The 18,925-nt window shown below is 42.2% G+C and overlaps 1 protein-coding gene across 6 annotated transcripts in view; it reads left to right on the top strand.

Annotated features, from left to right (window-relative positions):
• HIVEP2 (HIVEP zinc finger 2) overlaps positions 1-12,523 on the top strand; it is a 178,141-nt gene extending 165,618 nt beyond the window's left edge. For all 6 annotated transcript variants that reach the window (XM_075924325.1, XM_006128792.4, XM_075924322.1 and 3 more), the window contains 2 exons: positions 417-1,327; positions 10,062-12,523. In XM_075924325.1, the coding sequence (XP_075780440.1) occupies positions 417-1,327; positions 10,062-10,874 (1,724 nt within the window). In that variant the 3' untranslated portion in view covers positions 10,875-12,523. The remainder of the gene's footprint in view (positions 1-416; positions 1,328-10,061) is intronic.
• The last annotated feature ends 6,402 nt before the right edge of the window (positions 12,524-18,925 follow it).

Raw genomic sequence — 18,925 nt, 5'->3', positions numbered from 1 at the left:
GAAATAAATCTGATCCATTTGTTTAAGGTGAATTCTAATTATTGAATACTACAGGAGCTGAGTGGATTTTTTTTCCCGCCATTTAAATGTCTTCTGTATCAGGTCTTCTGTTGAGTGTAATAAGTATTCTGATGTTAATAGTGTGTGAACTTCACCCCTGTGCAGAGGCCTGGAGGATAGGCTTTGGCCTGGGCTTCTCCCCAGGGGTGAATTTCACTCTGGTTGATTATGGGTTTTACATGATCATGAATATTAAAAACTGCAGTTCAGCTTCTGTTAAGGACCAGACTGAGCAACCATTCCACACACAGAACCTCCAGTGATATCAAAGGATGTTCTAAGTATGTAATGGGTGCAGGATTGGATCCGAATTGTGTCTTTGTGCATACTTGATTGACTTGCCATGATTATTTCAGAAAATATTGAAGACATGCACCAGGAAGCAGAGAAGAGCAACAGCATGGCAGGCATATCAGCAGATCACCAGTTTTCTGATGCAGAGGAATCAGATGGGGATGATGGAGATGACAATGATGATGATGAAGAGGATGATGATGATTTTGATGATACCCAGGGAGACTCAACACCAAAAACGAGATCAAGAAGCACCAGCCCCCAACCCCCCAGATTCTCTTCACTGACCGTGAATGCTGCAGCAGCATCCTATGGGGCTTCTCCTGACAGTTCCATTTCAATGGGACATTCCTCCCTGATCAGTTATTTGGTTACGTTGCCTAGCATTCAGGTTACTCAGCTTATAACACCAAGCGACTCATGTGAAGACTCTCAGATGACAGAATATCAGAGGTTTTTCCAGAGCAAAAGTCCTGATTCAGAGCCTGACAAAGACAGATTAGACATACCTAGTTGTATGGAGGAGGATTACATGCTTTCATTAGAGTCCACCTCATCTCCAAGGGACTTCTCACCTTCCAGCCGACATTCCTCTCCGGGGTATGATTCTTCGCCATACAGAGATAATTCACCAAAGAGGTATTTAATGTCTAAAGGGGATTTGTCACCCAGAAGGCATTTATCACCAAGGAGAGATATTTCACCAATGAGACACCTTTCTCCAAGGAAGGAAGCTGTCTTGAGGCGAGAGTTATCACCGAGACGGGATGTTTCACCAAGAAGACATTTGTCACCGAGGAGGCCAATGTCACCTGGAAAAGATGCATCTGCCAGAAGAGAACTGTCTCCAAGGAGGGAGAGAAGATATATGACGTCAATTAGAGCAGCATCACCCCGAAGGGGTCTGTACCATAATCCAGCATTGTCTATGGGTCAATATTTACAATCTGAATCCGTTCCATTGGGACATACAGTAAGTATGAAAGAATATTTTAATATTTATTATGAAAGCCAGCTCTCTTCTTTAACTTGTTCAGAGCTTTTAAAATAACTTTGTAAACATGCATGCTGGAATCACTCACCTAAAACGTCTGTAGAAGGAGGAAAGAAGAGGCTTGGAATCTCATCAGAAACATGAAAAAATAACATTGGAAATTTATAATAGAGATGGACCAAGCCATGACTTTAACTCAGCCCTTGCTGCGGCTTGTTATAGAACATTACAGAGTTGGGGACATATCTCCAGCTGGGGTAAATCAGTGTACAGCCACTGACTTCATTTTCAGTGGAATTATGCTGATTTATACCATCTGAGCATTTGGCCCCTCATTAGTTATTTTACATTTATAATGTACATTACCAAATAATGTATGATTGCTCCTATGGCTTAAGATGCACAGCCTTTCACCTCCAGATTGCCAGGTGGGACTCAGCCCAGACTAATACTGAGTATGGTCCTTTATACTGCAATGTAACATACAGAGGTACACTGCTGAAGCACAGATGAAAAAAATTGAAGGCCTGAGATAAATGTGACTCCACATGGGTGTGGGAAAGTGTCCATGTGCACCACGTTGCAAGATTAGGGGTCTATAAGTTATCCTCTGATGGTGGTATTTACATCACACAAACCACCACCATAGTTGGCAGTCACACCAGTGACACAAAGGACTGAGTGGAAACGGAACTCTCTTCAAAAGTAAGAGATGTTTCATCTCAATCAGTCTGTGTAAGCACATTGGTGGGACAATGGGAATAAAATTCACACTGATGGCCTCAATGCTGTACCTGCTCTGGGAATTAGTAGAGATTTGGCTTTCTTAAGCTCTCCATTCAGTACCTTTCAGAAGTCCTACCATTTGCAAAGCTCCCAGGCATTACAATAATCACATATATAGTAGCCCAATGTCTGTGACTCTGTAACGCTGAAACACTGGCTGTTACCTCTGGGCGGTGCTGTTACCTCCCACCATGGTGCTCGGCTGACTTCTGCACCGCTCAGCCAGGCTGCTGCGTAGGAGCAAGCGACGCAAGCAGCCGTTTGGGGTCCGCGCTCCCCATGCAGCACGGGGGTGAGAGTGAGAGAGTGAGAGACACAGCAGGAGGAGGAGAAGAGAAACACAGAGTGAGAGGCGGGAGGGGGAGAAGAGAAAGAGAGAGAGGCAGAAGGCAGAGGAGAGCTGACAGAGAGAGGGGGAGGCAGTAGGAGGAGAAGGAGAGAGCAAAGAGAGAGACGGAGTGAGAGACCGGAGGCTCAGGAGAGAAGACCGACGTGGAGGAGAGACCTGAAAATCCCGTCTTATGACTGGCTAATTGGCTAGTATAAGAAAGAATAAATAATATTTTTTCACAAATCTGTTTTACTGATTTAAGGAATCACTTAATTTTTGTTTGGGGTGCTTCTTTTGGTCATATTGTTTTCACATTGCCTAACGGCTTTGCTAAAATGTTATTTGGAATACTGCTTTCACCCACGGATGTTGGTTCAATTGGGACAATTAGTAAGAGTATGTCTACACTACAGAGTTTTGTCAGAAAAACGTCCACACTACAATTGCGTTCTTCTGAAAGTAAATCGAAAGAACAGAGGGCCTTTTCCGGCATTGGTAATCCTCTTTGTACAAGGAGGAAGCCTTTTTCCAAAAGAGCTCTTTCGGAAAAAGGTGCGTGTAGACAGGGAAGAGGGAGTTCTTTTGAAAGAAGAGGAAAGAGTAAAAAGCACACGTACCCTGGTGGCCACTCCGTCCGTAGTAATCACAGCTTATATATGAGATAGCATCCAGACTGAATTGATGCTATCTTTCGAAAAAACAGATAGCTTTTTCAGTGCGCTTTTGTGTGTGGACGCTCTGTTTTGGAAGAAGTTTTTTGGAAGATCTCTTCCGAAATAAGGTTCTTTCAAAAGAAGCCTGCAGTCTGGACATAGTCTGACAGAATTGCAGATCCCTTTCTGGGACAATCTGATAGCACTTCCCTTATCTTCCATTACCTGTCTTGTTTGTTCTCTATAATTATGATTCTTCCCTGTGAATGATAAGAATTAAATTATGGTCTTATAAGAGTATCAATTTGGAATTGATTCCCTGGAGCACTTTAATGCTCCCACAGAATGAATGTAGAAAAAGGGCACACAAACCATCTTGACTAACAAATTAAGTAAACAAAATAAAGATAAATAGTTATTCATTTAGCAGTTATAGTATTTTGGCATTGAATGAACATTGTATGAGACCCCACAACTTACTTGGTTATACTGTCAATGGAGAGCTGCAAGTCCCTTGAATGACTAAATATCCTGAATATGAGACACTTCCATAGGCATACATATTCCTGGAGGTGTAATAGGACTTGAGAAAGGGGATGTGACAAAATTCCCCATGGGAAACATAACAGTTCTTGCTAATACAGTCACTCTGTAAAGGTTAAACCTGTTAACCAGTAAGCGTTGCCTGGCATGCTTGGCAGTTTAACCAGTGCCCGGCTGACCAGAGCAGCTGTGGGTGAGGGGCTACTCTGATTTGGGTGGGCCCACTGCGCCGGGGAGTTGCTCCAGCCTGTGTGGGCTGGCTGGGTCAGAGTAGCCCACTGTCCATGGCATGGTGTGGTAGGCCCTGCCTAGCCAGAGCAACCCGTCCTTGCAGTATGCCGTGGGCGGAGGACTGCTCCAGCCACCAACTGTGCTGCAGGCGGGGGCGGGGGGAGGGTGCCTCCCGGCTCACAGTGCAAGGCAGTTAACCAGTATAACCAGTTAACACTTAGAGTAGGGATGTAAAATCCCATGTAGAGATTCTGTGCATAAACTTGTAAGGTACACAACACATTTTGAGAAGTGGGTAGCGCCATCATTTTGGCTTCTGAGACTTTGGCATTTCTGAGATAATGCCAAACCCATTTCAATAAAATACTTATAATTCATGTTGTAACAAGTGGCAATAATTCACTGTCCTTGCTTTTGTTTAGCCTTAGATCCAAAAATATGAAAGAAGTAGACAGGACATCAGTATGACTGGGCTAAACTTAAAACTCTTTAATCTAGTAGAGAAAGTCATGTCAAGAGGCAATGGCTGAAAGTTGAAGCCAGACAATTTTAGATTAGTAACTTTTTAACAGTAAGATTTTGTAAACAATGGAACAAACAACCAAGGGAAGAGGTGGATTTTCCATTTCTTGATGTCTTCAGATGAAGAATGGGTACCAATTCAGAAGCTATGCTTTAGTCAAACACAATTTATTAGATTTCATATGGTAATTAGGTGAAAAGTAAGCACTATGCTGTAGGTAAGGTTCGATTAGATAATCTAAAGGTCCCTTTGAACTTGAAATTCTATGAATCTGAAAAGTACATCTCTATTTTTAATCTATTCTTATTACAAGTAACTCCTGAGATTACTGTACCTGAAAATATTATTGGGGGAAATTAGACACTATTTTTCACTTTCAGGATCTGGTAATTAAAATTTAATTAACAGTTTTGTCACTGATGCACAAATCAGAGCAGAATCCTATTCAATCCTGCATCACTGTGCTAGCTCCACAATCCTAATATGAATGAAAATTGTAAAAAAATAACCCCTTCCCCTCCTCACCCTAAACTGTAAAACAAGCCAAACTCTGAATGCACAGAATTATCCATTTGGTTGAGTAAGAAGGGGTTAACTTTGTCTGTGCTGTATGGAAGTTAAAACTCTCATGGCACTTTTTATATGAGTAAGGATTTTCTGTAGTTTCCTTGGACAAAAATGTTCTTCTCCCATTGTTTTACTGGATTTTGATTGGCTACCTCCCTCAATTTCAGATTGGCTGCATTTTGGTTGTATATATATACTTTAAAGTGCTTTAGGATTATTATTATTATTATTATTTATTTCTATGAGAAATTTAAAAAAAACATTAGAAAGACAATTATTTTTGTAGGGCCTACAAAAAAAGAAACGGTTGTTATGTGCCTTCTGCTGGCTGTACAATAGCAGTAAACTCAAAAAATTCTAACTCTAAAGTAGGTCTGACATTACTGTACAGTTGGTACACAAGTTAAATTGCTATCTATCTTGTGCTATAGAAGCACAACACTCCATTAGGGGTTGGGGCTGTGGTGGAATCCTTGGAGCATACACTGCAACGTCAGCTCATTTCACCTTTTAAGAGGTTCAATATCAGATCTGCTGGTCAGTACAGGGGGCCCTTTCCCTTCCTTCCCCTTTTTGGAGGGGTTAGTAGCACTAGAATTGGTGAGAAAATGAGTGGTCCGAAAGAGCTGAGAAGCTGTAGTGGAGGTGAGGTTCATATTGAAAGACGCATATACAGAACTCAGGTTCAGTAAACTTCCAATAATCCGGCACCTTTAGGATCCAGGGGGTGCCGGATTATCAGATATGCCGGACTATCGGAAGGGGAGGCTATGAGGGATCCGGGGTGGGATGGGGGGGATGCCACCCCAGACCTCTCATAGCCCCCCCCCTTCTCATAGTCCGGATCTGCCCCAGGCATCCCCAATTTAGCCGCTGCTGGTCAGTTTCAGCAGTGGCTGAATCCAGGATGCCTGCGGCAGAGCAGCTAGGGGGCTGCCGGGTTGGTCTCGCAGTGCTGAGGGGTGGCGCTGTGGGACCAACTCCACAGCACCCCAGCTGCTCTGTCCCAGGCGTCCGGATTCAGCCGCTGCTGAAACTGACCAGTGGCTGACCAGAATGGACAGTTTCAGCAGCGGCTGATTCAGGACGCCTGGGGCAGAGCAGCTGGGGAGCTGCCACCACTCGGCGCTGCGAGACCAACTTGGCAGCACCCCAACTGCTCTGCCCCAGGCGTCCCCAAGTCAGCTGCTACTGAAACTGATCAGCGGCTAACTCCAGGAAGCCCGGGGCAGAGCTGCTGTGCCCCGGGCTGCCTGGAATCAGCCGCTGGTCAGTTTCAGCAGTGGCTGAATTGGGAAGCCGGACGCAGAGCAGCTCCAATTGTCCGGCTGCCCGGAGCACTTCCGGGTTCCCAATGGTGCCGGACCATCAGGAGTACCGGAGCATTGGATGCTGGACCAATGGAGTTTTACTGTACATGGTAAGGCATTGCAGCTGATGTCTAGCAATTTCACTTCTGAAGAAATGTCTGTGTATATTTGAGGGCATGCCCTTATTTCATCGTTCCCTTTAATTTTGTCCTAAATGCAGATAGGCCTGAACCAAATCCCAGCCTGAACTTTCCCAAACTCTGAAGGTTAGAGAGATTCAGAGTGTGAACTTGCGGTTGAATTTTTCAGATGACCTCTGTTTCTATAACATTTCAAACCAGAATCCTGAATTTGAACATCCTTGAACTTTAAAGGGTTTAGAATCTGGATCCAGACATGAATACTGAGACTTGGGTCTCCTGTATTGTTAAGGCTCTACAAATTCGTGCTCATGGGAAATGAATCACAGACTGTGAAATCTGGTCTTTTTGTGTGTGTGTTTTACCTGCACTATACTGAGTTCATGAGGGACACGAGTGTTATTCAAACTGGGTGTCCGGACCCAAAAGTATCAGAGGGGTAGACATGTTAGTCTGGATCTGCAAAAGCAACAGGGAGTCTTGTAGCACCTTGTAGACTAACGGATTTATTGGAGCATAAGCTTTCGTGGGCATAGACCCACTTCATCAGACGCATGTAGTTGAAATATCCATAGGCAGGATATTGGTATTCACACCTCCAGATCAGCTGCTAGAAATGGGCCCCATCCTCCCTGATTGAATTAACCTCATTATCTCTAGCCTGATTCTGGCCTGCATATTTATACCTGCCTGTGGATATTTCCACTACATGCATCTGACTAAGTGGGTCTTTGCCCACAAAAGCTTATGCTCCAATACATCTGTTAGTCTATAAGGTGCTACAGGACTCATTGTCGCTTTTGCTGACCCAAAAGGAAATTGCAGGAGGGTGGATGTGGGGCCATGGTATTATCAACCTTACTTCTGCACTGCCTTCAGAGCTGGTGGCTGGAGAGCGGAGTCTGTTGGCTAGGGTCCCACCTACAGTAGCACAGAAGTAAGGATGGCAATACCATCCTAGGGAAGTTAAGAAGCTGGTATTTAATTAATCAAGTAGTTGTTAGAATTTTTATCAACTCCTCGATTAGTCGATAGCCTGGCTCAGTACTGACCAAACGCTGCTGCAGCTCTGCATTTTAAAAGGTAGAAGGAGCAGGGCAGCTTCGCACCAGCAGCTCCTACTGCCTCTAATAGAGGCAGCAGCAATGGGGGGCGGGGGGGGGGGGGGGGGAAACACAGTGGAGATAGGGCTGGGGGCAACTGGCTTTTAAGCTGGCTACCCCCAGCACTGGCTCCTGCTTCTCCGCCCCCTTGCTGCCTCTGATACAGAGGCAGCACGGGAGGGTGGAATGCAAGAAGTCAACTCAACTACCTGTTAAGCATAGGCTTCTTGGGTAGTTGACTTCTCCCTTATATCCCTATACTATACCATGCCACGCACATAGCCTTGCAACTCCCTCACACACAACTCCTTTTTTTATCAAGACCCCTGCAATTACAATGCAGAAATTAGCAATTTTTAAATTCCTATGACTATGAAACTGACCAAAATGCATGGTGAATTTGGGAGGGCTCTAAATTTTACCTACATCTAGGATACTGCAGGTTCTTATACAACGTAGCATTTTGTATCATAATTAGTTTCCATAGGATGTGGTCAGGCTGCTTCCTGTCCTCCAAAATTGTTGCAGGATACAATGGGGAGAAGTTGTTGTTTACAGATTTTTAGTGCATTAGAGGTTCCATGTTCCTAGGTTAGTTCTTCTAAAAGTTACTGTACTCTGCAGTCCTTTTCTGTGTTGTCAATGCTGTGTTTCTATTTTGGTCAAGTCTTTGTCCAATGTGGTAGCGTCAGAGAACATGGATTGGGAAACATTTAAGAGGGCAGGCAGATTGAGAAACCGTCTGGCAGACCAAAGAAGGAAAACAAATTCAAGCAGCTGTGCTGAAGACAATGAATTTCTAAAACCATGGCAGGCTGACTCTCTAAAGCTCATGCCTTTTAAGAGCTCTGAAATAGTTGTGTCTTTCTGTACTCTCTGCCTGGTGCTCTGGCGATTCTGATTTATTCCTCAAGCTTTGTAGCATAGCGAGCTGCCTCAGTGCTTACTTAGGACAGGGTTTTTATGGAGTTTAAATCTCTCCTTTATATAAGGAAAACCCTGGCATGGAGTATTCTGAGTTTAACCTATCTCATGTCCTCTCCTGCCCTGGACCTGATTTGTATTGAACTTGACAAAGCTGCTGTGCAATGTGAGATTCAATCATCAGGTAGCATAAACAATGAATCTTTAGATGTCCAATAAACTAGCTGCTCAATATAGGACCAAGTGTTTGGTTAGTGCCTTGTGAGCTAGGATTTCCCAGCAAAGTGCTGATGCTTATGACTTTTGTGCAGTCTCAGGACTGCCCATACCAGCACTGTGGTTAGCTGCACAGTTCTTGAGCAGTCAACAGATACATGGTCATTAAACTCCTCAACTTTAAAGTAGTGATTAGAATGCAGTCATTTAATTCCCAAGAGTCCCTGGAAGCTGTATGGATAAATCCCACATAACATTGTGCAAACATAGTCCTACTTTTCTGTCATCACTATTTCTGTAGCCACCAATAAGCAACATGTAATCATCAAATAAAAAACAAATGGGAGAAATTAAGAGACAAAAAAGGGGGATGAGTGGTTCAGGCTATGGTTAGTGTAGACTGGAGGTGAACTTTTCAACTCAGGGTTACCCTTTCAAGACAGAACCTGGTGGAGAAACGCCAAAAGGCAATATCTCACGGTTGCAATACAGTGATCTGTGGAAAATCTCTGTCCTATTCCAAGTGGATAAGCGTTTGTGTTACAAAACCACCACTTCAGCTGGCAAAAAAACTGGCACTCTTCTCATTGTTATTTCATATTTATATTGGAATAATGCCAGAAGCCTCAGTCAGAATTGGGCCACCATTGTATTAATTGCTGTGTGAATACTTGCTTTGCATGGAGAACAAGGATTTAAATATGCATGGAAATAGAACCATCCCCTCCTTTCAGCAAAGGAGTGGTATGGAGGTAGGTATGTTGCTAGGACACTGTAGGTAATCTAGCTCAGATGTTACTTGTATCATACCAATTTGTGGAACAGAAGGTTTTATTCCCCATCGCTTCAATCCAGCATCCCAGCACCTTTCACCGGAACTAAAATATGTGTGTATATAATTTTTCTTAAACTAAGAAGTGCATTTCTCTGCAGTGAGCAGCTGATACCAAATGCAGATGGCCAGTACAGGCACTGTCATAATTTACACTTTGCAACAATAGGGGTGTTTAGCATTGGTGATGTTCCAGCCAAATTTCACTTGGGGCAATAGACTCTACCTATAATTTCCTGTGCATTTTCAGTTCACTATAGTATTCTTTATTTGCTGTCTGAAAATGTTATCTGTTGGTGTTCTGTGCCATAAACCAGCTGTCACACATTGCCTCAAAGAGCAATGTCTTTCAGTGCTGAACACCATGATCCCTACATGTTCCTTATTTAAGCAGATAGTAGAGTTTACAAAATGCTTGAAAGATCCATTTGGATTAAAATTGCTTTACAGACCGAAAGTCATTGTTTTACAAACACAGATTAAAAGATGAATGAGCGGGTTTGGTGGCTTCCAGAGTGGTTTTGCTGATCGTGCTGTTGTTTTTCTGTTCACAGAAAAAAGGTTTGCCTCAGGGTCCTTACTTCAGTGTGTATGGAGAAAAAGGAATTTCGGACCGTCATAGTTCTAGCTTGTTCCCTGAGGGTCCTAATGACTATGTCTTCAGTCACCTTCCATTACACTCCCAGCAACAAATCCGAGCACCTATCCCCATGATGCCCATTGGAGGTATCCAGATGGTCCATTCGATACCTGTGGCCCTATCAGATTTACATCCGCCGTCCATCTTGCCACTGCAGAGGGAGAGCTCTGAGGAAAAGCAAAGAGTAACTTCAGAAACCATTACAAAAGAATCCTATATCATTTCTAAGCACCATGAGAAATGTACCTCTCCTCACATATTGCACCCAGCTGTTCCATCCAATGTATCCTCCTCCCTATTGCTGAAACAAAGCACTTCCGAAGACAGTTCAATAGCTACAGAAAGGGAACAGGAGGAAAATATACAGACTTGTACAAAAGCCATAGCCTCTCTGCGAATCGCCACAGAAGAAGCCGTTCGGCATGGGGCAGAGCAGCCACAAAGGGCTTCTGAGCCTCCTCAGAAGCCCTTAGAAAGTGCACATTTTAGCATTAAACACTTTAGTGGATCTGAGCCAGGCCAGGCCTGTGCTTCAGCCACCCATCCTGACTTGCACAGTGGTGAAAAGGACAGTTTTGGTACATCACAGACTGCATTAGCTCATTCCACCTTTTATAACAAGAGCGGTGTGGATGTCAGACAGTTAGGCTTTCACAGCAGGAAAGAATCTCCAGCAAGCACACAGGAAAGAAAAGATATATTATCTGAGAAGAGCAAGCTGCATTGATCTGAGATGCCTGAAGACTTTTACCCATACATTTATTCTCCCATACCCCTTTTTTCCTAGAGGTAGAAGTATTCAACTTTACAGCATGCCTGTCCTAAGTTACAGTAGTTTGCTATTATATATACTTTTGTTATATCAAAAGAATTAGATAAAATGACAAGTCATCATGAACCTGACCAAAATGAAATTTGAAATTCTTATTAGGTCTGGTACTTTTAAATTGTACAGATGTTTGTGCCTTTTCTTTACTTTGCTTATATTCTTATAAGCATTTTTTAGCAGTAATTTGTACATATTTTAGAATTTGTGTATCTGCTTTGTAATAAATGTAATTTCTTTCCTTTTTTGGACACTTGGATCTAAATGATGTAAAGCAAAACAGCATCAAAATATATGTGAGGTTGCACTAAAAGCATATTTTTATATGATTAAATTTGAAAAGCTTTTATGTACAGCTCTGATTCTGTAATACTAATATTTATTTACTTTGTTTCATAAATTGTAAATTTTTTTCTTAATGTTGTGGATTGCTTTTCTATGTGAAGCATGGGATTTACTGTTGCGTAATTAGAACAAAAATGTATATTGTAAACAAGATATTTAAACTAGAGTATCTTATCTTATTCTGCACTTACACATTAGTTTAAAAAAAAAAGATAAAAGGATGTATCAGCCAGTTCTTAACTCTTGTAATTTTTTTGTCTCTTGTTTGCTGGATTGACTATAACTTAAGTGCTGATTGTGATTTTAAATTGAATAGTACCGTGAAGCATTAAAGTAAAAACAATGTGCTATTGTGACTTTTTTCAAAGCTTTATAAAAACAGTTATAAATATATTAAAAGTATTTGGTCTTATGTGAACATGTTGATCTATATATTCTCCTTTAAAAAATGGGAAAACATTCCACCCCATGTAAATATGTACAAGTGCATCACTGGTACAAATTTATGTAACTCATTTGGATATGTGGAGCTTGATTTGCTTTCATTGAAGTCTATGGGAGTTGTGCCATTGATTTCGGAGACAGCAGGATCAGGCCGTAAGTCAACACATACCTGTACTGGAGTATCTTTAAAAATGAGGTGACAAAGCACATCTGACTCTATAGAACTTAGTTGTCGGCTGGCCCAATGGCTTGTCAAGCAGTGCTGGGCACTGCATGTGGGAGACCCAAGCTCCCACATGTGGGAGTGATCTTGGGTGTGTCTGCACAAACTTGAGGTGTGGAGTCTAGGTGTATTGCAGGGGGCTCACACTTGGGGTCTGAGATGGTGGGAATGGGGTACAGGGAGAAAAGAAGATGGACACTTGTTCTCGAATACCTCCAGCTGGTCAATCCCTGCAGTGATTCTGATATCAGCTTTAGGGGATGCTACCTATCCTCTGGACAGAAAGAAGCATGCCACAACTGTAGTCATCAGCCCTCCTGGAAAGAGGGAGAACACTACAACTGGACACCCACAGAGTTCAGGGGCAAGATAATATTCTTGTTCAAGAGTATAGCATCTTTAGGACACCATCTGGATTGGTATTCAGTCCACGTGGGGGACAGTGAGGAGGAACCCATGCTTATACATTTGAAGGTGTGGTGGGTTACCACTGCCACCAGCACGCGCGCACACACACACACACACACACACACACACACACAAAAACAAGAAAATTATGGGTTATCTTTTGTGCTATTTAGTAGATTATAATTCTGTGAAACCAAGTTTGTATATTGAATTGCAATACAATTAAGGAGTGTTCTTTAAAAAGAAATAAATATACAGTTATGTGAATGAGATGTCTAGTTTTCATGTGTTCTTTGAATTTTCCAAGTTTATCTCAGACGTCTTTTCAGCGTAATAGTAAATTATCTGTGCCATCTATTCTTAAATACATGGCTTGTAGTCACTAGGAGGGTTTTTGTGTGGGTGCAACAGCAGAAAACCAGATCACACTTTTTCCTCCTACCAGCCACCATCGGAATACAGCTTATTTTCTGATAATGAGATGCTGGAGCAGGTCCTCAATTATCACAAGTTGCACAGCTGTCCCCATTATTTCCATTGCAGTGTGCTTATTCTAAGTTCTTATGGGAGACTTGCCACATTGCATTGGCTCAGCTAACCTGAAGAGAAGAAGGCTATCTAGTTGGAACCACGAGGCATACAATATCATGCACTGATATACAAAGGAATCTGTACATAACTTTAAAAAATCCTGTCTGGCAAAAAAGTAGTAACCCTGCCTCATTTTAGTGTATTAACTCACCTAGCAATGAAATTCTGTGCACAATTGACAAATATTCACACATTTTATATTAGAATGGAGTCCAGGAGTGCTACAGTGCTAAAAGAGCTTATTAGTATTTCCATTATAAGACCCCCTCTATTGCAGGATTTATAACATGCTTGTTTTAATTAATTTGCAGCTGCGATTTATCACCTAACTTCTCAGCTGGGAGCAATTTTTTTATAACTATTGATCAAGTATTACTGAAATTACTTGGGATATTTTTTGTTGAAGTAACTCCAGAAATTGTTTGATATAAACTTTAATACTGATATGTTTTAATGACTTAATTTGTGTAGTACTTTGAAAGACAAAGCATTCTGCAAGTGCTATGTATTAGGATCATTATTTTTATGGTTTGACAAAGTTAAACTAATGCAGAAACTCTGGACAATTTTCAAGAACATCTAAGTCACACAGGAGCCTAACTCTAGTATTCAAAAGTGACTTGTGGGAGCATTTCAAAGTTATTTGGGCACCTACTAGGCACTTAGTGGAATTCTCCAAAGTGTCAAAGCAGTTTAAGCTCCTAGCTCTCATTGATTTCAGGAGGCTGGCCGGTGGAAACACAAACTTACAGATGCCCTGCTTCATGTTCTTTTTCTTACCCAGCTTTAGTCACATGCTGCTAGTCACCATTCCTAGCCCCTCCGTGTGTTAGGGTAGATGGAGTCTAGTAGATTAGCTCTGAGGTAATATGTAAAAATATATGTATATTTTTATGTAAAAATTCTATAGAAATGAATAGGGCTAAAAGGAAGAGATTTAATTGGGTACTATAGAAATTAGTCTGAGAACATTTAAAAGGGAATATTTTCTTTGAAACATCCTATACAATTCTAGAGTCCAGATATAATTACCTATGATAGTATACTGGAAGGTTATTGATTTTCTAATATAATCTACACAACTTTTACAGAAGGGCCAAGGGTGAAACAGACTTCTGCCAAGCTCCTTGCCTCATGAACAAGGCTCATCATAGCAGTGCATGTACTTATTCACCTGTTGTGACAAAAGAAAAGGGTGGGGTGTACCTCACATTACTAGCTGCACAGTCATAACTTCAGTGTTACACACTCACTGCTACCATACTTTGTGCTGTGTTAAATACCTGCCTGTTGACATTTCCCATTGAGATAAAGCTCCTCAACTTTAGTGGATGCTGCACTTTTAGGTGGTTTTACTTGCCCCAGAGGCTCATAGCAGCCCTTAGGTTAGGCACCTTCTCTAGGGCACCAGGTTGCTTGTCTGTTGAGCTACTCATCACTGACCAGCATGGTGGAAATAGGGAAAACCAAAAATCCAAGGACTCTGTGGCCCTCCCAAGTGGTACAGGGCTGGACAAATCTCTTCTTCAAAGCTAGTCCTCTTCCAGGGCTAAAGTGGGGAATGAGTGGGAAGTACCAGACCTTCCCTCTGGTTCAGATTCCAATCCAGGGACTCTGTGAAAATATCTCTGATAACAGCTGCATGACCACTAGGATTCCCTGAGTTGATTCCCCAGCACCATCCTTACTGCAAGCTCTTCCTCCTGGTATCTACTTGCACTTCCCACAATACCTGTCCTCAGCTTCTTCCTCACACACTGAGCTGAGTGAAGTCAAGTCTTTTCAAACCAGTCTCAACTAGTTCTTAAGTGGCCCCCAGGTGGTCTGATTAATCTGGCTCCCTTGAGTCTGGAAGCCACCTAACTGGCCCAGGTGTTTTAATTGGCCTGATTGCCCTGATTGATTCTAGTAGGTTCCTGCTGGTTCTGGATCAGCCTTTGTTAGTTTACTTTGGGAACAAGGATCTACTTAATCTGGGGCTAATTTATTTCCCTTCCCTCCTGTAGCCCTCTGGCCTGATGCTGTCACGCCTTATTAAAACACATTGACAAAACACATGGGATTTTCAAAATGACTTAGGCTGACTAAGTCAATGACACTTGTCCTCCAAAGTCATTGAAGTACTTCTGAAAAGCTCAATTAGAATGCTCCAGAGGTTCTAAAAAGTCTTTTGAGTAAATCCAGCCCATGCAATGCAAACACCTGCCTGCTCTCCTATGTTTTTAAGTCTCTCTTGTGTGACACACATATCCAAAAGACCAAAAGGCAGCCAAAACCATCTGCATTTGTGTCAATTAAGAATAGTAGTGTGACAATACATAGGCTTTTTGGAGGTCCAATTTAAAACGTAAGTGTTGAGCCATTTGAGTCACCCTTATATCACCTAACCTCTCTATTTGGGGTGACAGGAAGAGCTAGCTATGGAGAGTAGCTTTTCAAATTACTTTGTCCATGTGTGAGACCTCCATGATCTGCTTTTGTACCCAGGTTTCTAACGTCTTAAGCAAAGAAGGTTCCTCTTTAGCATTTCTTTCTTTTGTGTCCAAGGAAAGAGTTCTATAAACATGGCTGCTATTGTTTTGTAGCTGGAATGGATTTTTGCAATGTATTTAAACTTGTGTAAAGGTCTATAGCTGTCTGATAGTCACAAAATCAAATACATGATAAAGGTAACAGTCCCAGCTGGAGATACAGTAGCCAGTTTTCATAGGATGTATTCTGGGAGGTTTTATCACAATTAAAATTCTTGAAGATTCCACAACAATCTTGGATGGTTGGCAGTGGTGTTTTGGAGTACAACTCATGCTGATGGATTAAATTCACACCTGTAAGAGGCCCAATATGAGGCAGGTACACCCCATGAGGCCTTGTATAAGGCTTAGCTGGGATCTAAGGCTTTGTGCTGCCCTCTACACTGGAAATAAGTTGCCCACAGACTCCTACTGTCATTTTCAGAGATTTTAAGCAATGTAAATTGCCTCCTTTTGAACTGTATATTCCTCTGTGTTATCAAAGTAGCTCTTTAGTAATCTAAGGCCCATACAGGTGAAATTCTTAGCTGGTATAAATCAATGAAGCTCCATTGACCTCAAGGGAGCTTTGCTGATTTATACCACCGGAGGAACTACTTGAAGGTACGTCTGCATGGGATTAGAAGTTCCCTGCTAAACTAGCTCAGTTGTTCATAGGTTTAGCAGCAGTCTAGAGGGAGGAATGTTAGAAAAAAATAGAGGTAGAAAATTAAGTTTTAACAATTTCTTGCTTCACTGAGTATCCCTACATTTCAGCTTTATTTGGGTATTCATCCTCAGGCAAACAATGAGAAGAGGAATTTAATCAGCAACAGGCTTAATTAAAAACAAAACATTACCACATAAACTGCTGTGGCACATCCTTTAAAGATGAATGACATCCGCTAATTGACATGACTATTCTGAGACAAACTGTAAAAGTGTTAATTGATACAGAGGCACATACACGAATACATGGAGAAACACTGGAGCAGCAAAGCAAAATACAATTTCTTTCCCCTCCTCACAGCCAGGATAGAGGAAAGAGCAGCCATTTCTGGCATGATCTGGCAGTAGCAAATCTACTGGGAGTTTTAACATTCACTTCAGTGGCAGGAGGACTGGATTGTGAGTACTCACTTCTGCAAGGTTACTGCTGTCCACAGCCAACGGAAGTGATTGTGCTCAGTACTTTCCATTTCTTTTGCTCCTTGATGCTTAAGGGCCTGTATCTGTTCCTGTTGATGTCAACAGGAATTTAACCAGCACCTTAAATGGTGGCGGGCATGGGCCTAAACTCATGAGTGTGGCATTGGGTCATAACTATACAGGGTGCTTGCATGAATACTGTGTCTTTTCAAAGCATATGGGCAATTACACTCTTCAAACATTGGCACTTTCCAGACCACAAGCCAAATGAATGCTTAGGGCAGGGCCCATGTGCTTGCCTTTAGTGCATATGTTCAGGGCAATCTACACCCATGTGCAGGGTTGCCAGATTCTGCTGGTTTCTATTCATGTCGGTTTTTTTCCTACTGGTGTTACTGAAGTGACACACACACAAAGCAAGGGCACGTGAAGTGAGGTGTGTGCTGATTGCACACAACATTGGCTCTGAGAGCCATGTGCTCCCTCTGCATCCAATCAAAGCACTGCTATGGTTCAGTTGTCACACCCTGAAAATTCTGGGTGTGCAAGTGCAGTTAGCAAAACTATCCTACCCCAGGATGCTGTCTTGATTGCGACACTATTGCAGCCCACTGAGATGAAGGAGGGCCACTCATGCGGCTCACTCACTAACCATGGTTGCCCATCACTTGTTCAGGGATCTCCAAAAGGTTAGTAAGAGGTAATAAATATTTCAAGACCCAGATTTTCAAGAGAGCTGAACTTCTCTCATTTAAGCACTTTACTGAAGTGACGAGAGTTTCAAAAGTGCTGAGAACTTGTTTTCAATGGAAACAGCAGAGCACATTTGAAACTCTGGCCCTTAAAAATTGCACTTCTCAATAACTGACTTTGAAAACATCTGGGGCTTCAGCTCCATTTGGTATTTTTCATAATCACTCTTCCCTGCTCAGCATCCATGTTGATAAAAAAAGCAAGCAAGCACGTTTATGGTTGAAATTGCTTCATTTCGCTGCCAGGAAAAATGAGACTGATAGAGTGGAGACTAAAGAATTTCTGTGACAAGGTTTTTCCTTTTGGTTTTATGTTTATGATATTTTCACAATTAAATGTGGGCTTGCTACAGAAAGACTGCCTGAGTTTCACCAGAGATCTCTTTCAAAAGCTTTTTGTGGCCAGAGTAAAGAGGAGAGAGCGAACTTTTAATACTATAGTACTGATAAAGGAGAGGGGAAATATGGACACGGCTCTTTCACTGACAGAAGAGGGGCTATATGATGTAACAGCTTTTTTCTATTTCCTATGGTCCTGCTGTGAGTGGGCAGCACTCCACATGAGTAGATCTCTCTTGAGGAGGGTTGTACGATGAGTAAGTCTACTTGCCTCCCGTATCACTTATTGCAGGAGGTAGGAGCCTGAAGTGGAATAGAAGGTTGGGGGAGCAAAAGTTCTGTGGTGGTATTCCCGCTGTCTGGGACTCTGTGAAATGGCTTTCTTCTGTTGCTTTTGGAGCTTGGTGGAGCTGGATCTCTGCCAGTCTTTAGAGCAGAGGATCACTCTCTGTCTAGGCATTGCCCTGTGCTAACCCTGTGCCCATGCAAATCCAAATGAGAGTTAATACTGCTTAAAGCATCTTTGGCTGCTAGTGTATAGCTGTGTGAGGACTCAACCAGAGGAAGAACCGCCACTTTTGCAGGAACTGTGCTGCCAACAGGGAGCATCAGAGTGGTGCAAAGATGACGCCTGTTCTGTGTTCCCATGAGATGCAGGGTTGGACAGCCTTGCTGCTCATTCTACATCCCCTATACTCTCCTGATAAATACTTGGGAATTCTGTAGGATGAACCTTTCAGAGTTTCCTGTCACCTCCAGTGAGGTTTCTCAGGAAAGGGGGGGACTGTTAATCCCTCCGATGCTTTTTTAAAAAAGAAGTTCCATATAATACCAAAAGTACCATATTCTGTGATCTCACTTGCACCTGAAGGAATATGTCACACAATAGCTAACAAATTTGTTGTTCAGATGCATAAGACACAAGAATTACAATTAAAACAAAGGACAGTTAAATACAAAGACTTTTTAAATGATACGGCTGATTTTATTTTTTATTCTACTGTATTTTTATTCTTTGGCCTTTCAGTTTCAGGAATATCAGCAGTAATTATGGTTTAGTCATTTATATCCAGGTCCTGGTTTAAGATACAAGTTTCTTGACAGAAGTTACTGTTGTCAGTTCCCTAACAGCAGGGCTGGCCTTACCATGAGGCGAACTGAGGTGGCCGCCTCAGGTGCCAGACTGTGGGG

The sequence above is a fragment of the Pelodiscus sinensis genome, chromosome 3 (genome assembly GCF_049634645.1).
Source record: "Pelodiscus sinensis isolate JC-2024 chromosome 3, ASM4963464v1, whole genome shotgun sequence".
Classification (NCBI taxonomy): domain Eukaryota; kingdom Metazoa; phylum Chordata; order Testudines; family Trionychidae; genus Pelodiscus; species Pelodiscus sinensis.
This window is presented reverse-complemented; position numbering and strand designations above follow the sequence as displayed.